At 42.0% G+C, this 6000-nt stretch overlaps 1 protein-coding gene across 16 annotated transcripts in view; it reads right to left on the bottom strand.

The window, feature by feature from the left end:
- Nucleotides 1–397: 397 nt before the first annotated feature.
- The window catches only part of LOC137423244 (CUGBP Elav-like family member 2), a 219334-nt gene continuing 213731 nt past the window's right edge, over nt 398–6000 (bottom strand). For 14 of the 16 annotated variants that reach the window (XM_078774507.1, XM_078774514.1, XM_078774510.1 and 11 more), the window contains one exon: nt 398–4050. In XM_078774507.1, the coding sequence (XP_078630633.1) occupies nt 3923–4050 (128 nt within the window). In that variant the 3' untranslated portion in view covers nt 398–3922. The remainder of the gene's footprint in view (nt 4051–6000) is intronic. The other 2 variants (XM_078774511.1, XM_078774519.1) reach the window with 2 other exon arrangements.

Raw genomic sequence — 6000 nt, 5'->3', positions numbered from 1 at the left:
TAGTCCTCCAATCCTCCCACTTCCATTTGGACGCCATTAAGATGCTATGGGGGGAAAATGTGCGTAGCAGGGGAAGCCCTTGAGAACTAGGTGATGCTCCATGAACTATGACTGCACAATAAACAATTTCAATTGTGGACAAGTTTTTAGGAATACTCGATATGTATGTCAGCTAAAACAGACATTGATATGAAATGTAAAAGGTTGAAAAATGCAGTTATTTTGAAAAAGTGAAGCCATTTTTTTGTATCCTGAAAATATCGATTGATTGTTTGCCCATTTCCACTGCTGCCCCTCCCCTCTTCCACCCTCCTCCACCCCCAACCCCAACCCCCTCGGACCCCATTCCAAACAACACACCCGACCAATCCCAATAAAAAAACACAAGACAATAAACCCCAGAGTGCAACCAATTATATTGCACTATTTTTATTCAGAGCATGTAAAGAAAAACAAAGACCAAGACCACAGCAACATATTAATCAGGGAAATGCATTTAATTGACAAACAAAATCCTACCTGCACATGAAGATACAAATTAAACTATGCAAAGCACAAGCTTACATCCACAGACAAGATACACACTGAACCATGTAACAAGTTTTATTTTTCTAAATAAAGCAAAAAAATTAATTCACACAAGTAGTCCTTCAAACTCCATACAGTCACTGCGGGCAACAACAATTACAAAAAGGAAAGAAAAATAATAAATTTCCAGGCAGGGCCGAGTTGAAAGCGTTTGAGAAGTGATAATTAAAAACAGCGACCACCGTGTGCTCTGGGCCAAGCCACAAAAAGGTGAAACGCGTCCCAAGAAACTGCTCGTCCGCGAACACGGCTGTAGAAAGGCGCCACGACTGTTTCCAGACAACCAAAGGTTTTCACTTTTCATATTACATACCTTTTGTAGTATAAAAAATTTGCAGTACAAAAAAATCAGCAAAGTGAACTACTGTACACTAGTCGAATACAAAAAAATTCCATAACCGTATTTTACTTGTACTTTTTCTTTACTCCTCCCCCACCCCCCACCCTCCCCTCCCCTTCTCCCAAGCAATTCCTATGTTACAAGCCACAACAAGAGCAGCTGCTGAAATGACTGTGGCCATCATTTATAACCCTTTGGCAAACCACCTGCTGGGCGGAGCAACTCCAAAAAACACAAATCAGGACACCTTAAAACAGCAACACGTCCATGGAAGGGACGCAGCACCCGTGGACAGCCTTGGATGAAATTCTGAGAGTCTGAATGCAACATGGTTCATCAAAACAAAGAAACCCCCTTCCTCATGCTATGTAATCTATGGAGCAGTACGACTTGGTGAAGAGAAACACTGAATAGAGAGAGATAGAGCGAGAGATGGGATATATATATATATATATATATATATATATATATATATAGAGATAGAGAGAGAGAGAGAGAGAGAGAGAGAGAGAGAGAGAGAGAGAGAGAGAGAGAGAGAGAGAGAGAGAGAGATATATATATATATATATATAAGTAGAGATAGAGAGGAGGAGATAGAGCATAGAGCGACAGAGAGAGACAGAGAGAGAGTGAGAGAGAGAGAGAGAGAGAGAGAGAGAGAGAGAGAGAGAGAGAGAGGAGATAGAGCATAGAGCAAAAGAGAGCGATAGAGAGAGCGAGAAAGAGGAGATAGAGAAAGAGAACGAAAGAGAGCGAGAGAGAGCGAGTGAGAGAGAGAGAGCGAGAGAGAGAGAGAGAGAGAGAGAGAGAGAGAGAGAGAGAGAGAGAGAGAGAGAGAGAGAGAGAGAGAGAGAGCGAGAGAGAGTGAGAGCGAGAGAAGGAGGAGATAGAGCATAGAGTGAGTGAGTGAGTGAGAGAGAGAGAGAGCGAGTGACGTGGAAGCAACGTGTGAAGTGACGCTTTGAAAATCAAGGAAAGAACAGCAATTAGGAGAAACACCAGAAACAACCCCACCCCTCCACCAAAAAACAGCACAAGGGTACACCCTTACATTTAACACACATTACAACAAAGTCTGTCAATACAGGAAGTACCACCCAGCATTTGGCACAACATCCGAGAGCCCATTAAATTTGGAGCCCCATCCGAGGAAAGAAAAAAAAATCAAACAAAAATAAAAAGAAGAGAATAATCAGTAGACAAATTTCCATAGGATAGCGAACCCTGTCTTGCTTTTAGAAAGAACACACGTCGCGGCTAAAATGCTCAATCCAAGAAATGCACAAACAGCACAAGGGCTTACAAAAAAAAAAAAAAAAAGTGGAAAACCTGTGTACCTCAAAAAAGCCCAGCCCACTCCACACAATACTATAAATATTAATAAATCGAACATCAACTCGGCAAAAACGCGACAACACGATCTCGGAATCGTCAACAAAGTCTACAAACCATGTGCTATCATTAACCAAACTGAACAGCTAGGTATACATGACCAAGAACAAAATAAAGCATTTTTTATATAATATTTAAAACGAAGCAAAACACTATCTTTAAAATCTTATTCTGTAAACCAGTGCTCCTATGTAAAAAGGAGAATATTCTATCACAGGCAGAGTGCAACATGTGAGCTAAGTTCCTCTAGAGCTCCCACCAGGCCCACCTTTCTCATTCTCAAGACAGCGCAAGGCAGATATAAAAGCAGCAGTGCAGGATAAGGTGTACCCTTTTCCCACCACTGGTCATAGGTAATAGAGGGTGAGGGGTATGCATAAGGATGAGAGAGAGGAAAAGAGTGAGGTGAGGGTGAGGAGGCTAGGGAAAGACAGAAAACCAAAGCTGGTTCTCAAGGGCTGGAGGCAGGAATGGGATGTAGAGTGTGGGGAGGTGAGGGGCGGGGGTCAGTGAGCAGGCCTCAGATGAGCAGTGTGGCAAGCGCGGCGATGATGGCCACACGTAAAACAGCAAGCACAGCGGCAGCACGGAAGGCGGACACAAGGACGAGACGAAGCGACGAACTCATGGACGCCACAGGCAACACGCTACGAGACGCGAGCACAAGATCTATTGGAGACATGTGAGGAAGTGGAGAGGGAGGGAGGGAGGGAATAAAAGAGGGTTACACAAAACAGCCGCATGCCAAAACTACCAACATGCAGGGCCATTGGGAAGACCCTTATGAATCAATTTCGTTTGAGGGAGGAAGTAGTATTCTCCTTTGGATGATACCTCTTGTTTGGATATTTGAGGTTGTGTGGGATTTCCAATTGGTCAATTTAATTTCAGTACGATTCCAAAGCACAGGACGATAACCGTTGTACATTGACAAACCTGGCTGCCATTTTGGAACTGCAAAAACAATTTGAACACTGAAGGCACCAAACCAACACAATCCCTCGTGACCAACAAAAACAATGAAATTGGCAATGTTGACAGCATTATAACATCTCCCAAGTGTTATTTTTGCTGCAAAAACCTTCCCTTTATGTACATAATTTATTGCATGTCAATAACTTAAATAAATAAGTCCAAATGGTGGTTTTTATAAAAAATATAAAAATAGAGATGTGGCATCGTTCAAGTGTGAGGGTTACATACGGCGCTTTTAACATCGCCCTTTCCACATTCCTTTTCAGGCCAAATATCTGGACCTGGCGTGGCTTTACATGTAAACACCGATCCACCCAGCAGCTACGTCAATAAGCGGCGTTCGAACACTGTTTAACGAAGCGATTGAGCACGACACCAAGACATGTAGCATGTTTAAATCAAAGATCCTTTAAACTATAGAACACCAAAATGGTGACCGAAGGAGACAAAAACAACAAAAAAAAATCAATGTCGTAGTAACTCCCCGCTCGCCCCGACGCCCCGATGTGCACGCACGCAAACACAAGCATACATAAAGCAGCAGTAGTAGAGTTAACAGATAGGCACCTGTCAAAGCAAGCCTTGACACTTACCAAGCACAGACAGGCTACACACTGCGAGCTAGCCTCAGTACGGCTTGCTGTCACTTTTGGAGCGTTTCAGTTGCACTTTGAGCCGTTTCATGCCGATCTGGAAACCGTTCATGGCCTGGATGGCGGCCTGGGCAGAAACTGGGTTGTCGTAGCTAACAAAACCTGCAGGCACAAGATGGAGTGTAATCAGAAGGTCCTTTGGCACGATATGAAACGAATTAGGATCAATGACGGTGAGAACGATTGAGGCAATATGACAAAATGCAATTTCACGGAATGGAAAAACGAGTCGGCAAACTTTTTATATAGTCGCGGCAATGTAAACCTCAAATCACAATATAATGTTGAGCTTTGGAATGTTGTTAGGTAATGAGATGTAATGTAATGGAAGAGAAGCCATCAAAACAAAACTGTTCATCACAAAGAAAGGATATTTGCACGACCTGCTATTGACCAAAAATATTGCAAAGTAGTGCGCAAAAATAACAATGCAGCAACTATGGTTGAAACAGATTACTATCATTATTATTCCTACGCTTAAAAAAAAAGAAAAGAAAAAAAGTAGATATTGTAATGGGCTCCGTCTCCATCTGCCTGTCACGCTACCTCCTCCCAAACGGTTGTGCAAAATTTAAAAAAAAATGAAACTTTGTACATGCAATCAACATTGTGGAACGTGTGGAATTGCAACGATGTTTTGGATGTGATCCCCGATTCATGCCACAGGGGGTGGAAACTTATGGTCACAGGAGTCACAAAGGATTTTTTTTTTTTTAATTCGAAATTGAATTAAGTCATTCCTGGTTCAACCTTTTTCCATCTATCAAATTTGCTTTAGATGGGCAGTGTGGGGACTTGCGATGGCTTGCTATCGACTTCACCCAAATTATTATTATCAATTGATGATCTACAAGACATCAACCAAATGATGGAATTTTTGACTTCCCTCTCCTTTAATGGAGTCTAAACATCCTTTTCCTCCTTCCAATTTCATTACCATTCCACCTATCTCCCACAATACCCCTCCATTTTCTCTAATAAGTTCCACTTCTGGATTTACCACACACCCCTTTTACATATGCAATATGTACAAGTCTCTTAAAGCAAGAGGAAAAGTATATGTTGTTTTTAGTTTTTGACGATTAGAATTGGTCACAAAATAACATTTAATGTTGGCAAGAGAAAATAATTGCTAATGCAAGAATTGTTTGATTGAAACACTAGATGCAAGAAGACTCTGCAGACAGACACTTGTCTTCATTTGAGCAATCAATTTTAGGCTAACCATATATTGCAAAGGCCATCACTGTTTGTTGCTGTTATTTTGCTTTTTTGCAATTTATTACCCGATTAAACTTCCAAAATCCAGGTTAGCCACCCACAAATATATATGTATGCAAAAGTGTGTGTATATATATATATGTATTTATTTATTGTTACGGATCCGTCACTTACGCCTTTGTTGTTATTATATACGTGTAGGATTTTTTCTTTTCTGGTAATATTGTTGTTAAGATTTTTGTGTGAAATGGAGATGACTTTCGTAAAAGGTAAAAATAAATGTTTGTGGAGGAAAAAGAAAAATGCGGCAAAGAACCGGGAGGAGGGAGAGTAGGAGGAGGAGGACAAGGAGGAGGAGGATAACGGCCAGGAGAGAGATACTTTTTTGATATTGGTCACGAAGGAGTTGAGGCTTCCCGTGAAAGGGATTGTCCACGACATTGATATATTGCGGGTGCAATTAAACCTGCGTCTCAGGTTATATCACCAAGTGTGAGTCATCGTTGGAGAAATCAAGCACCTCCATTCCAGGCCAATGCGCCATTTTGTCCTCGAAGAAGAAGAGGCTGTCCGCTTGGTGCATCTTGTTTTGCTGTTGGGATTTCCGTATCGACCTCGTGTTGATTGCCGTTGGTTTAACTATCGGCTCAGCCTCAATTCCCATATCGACCTCTCACCTCGTAACTCCTCATCCACAGTCGCGCCAATACCTGTCTATTGATTTGCCGTTCTGCACGACTTCGATCTTCAACCAGCGTGGAGATCGGTGCACAGACTTTGGGGAATGTTACATCCCACTCATGTTTGGCGTATCGTGAGTTCATTGCTTTG

Source organism: Myxine glutinosa, chromosome 3 (assembly GCF_964187855.1).
Source record: "Myxine glutinosa chromosome 3, kmMyxGlut1.1, whole genome shotgun sequence".
NCBI classification, from domain to species: Eukaryota; Metazoa; Chordata; class Myxini; order Myxiniformes; family Myxinidae; genus Myxine; species Myxine glutinosa.
Note: the sequence above shows the minus strand (reverse complement) of the source record. Positions and strands in the feature narration are given on the sequence as shown.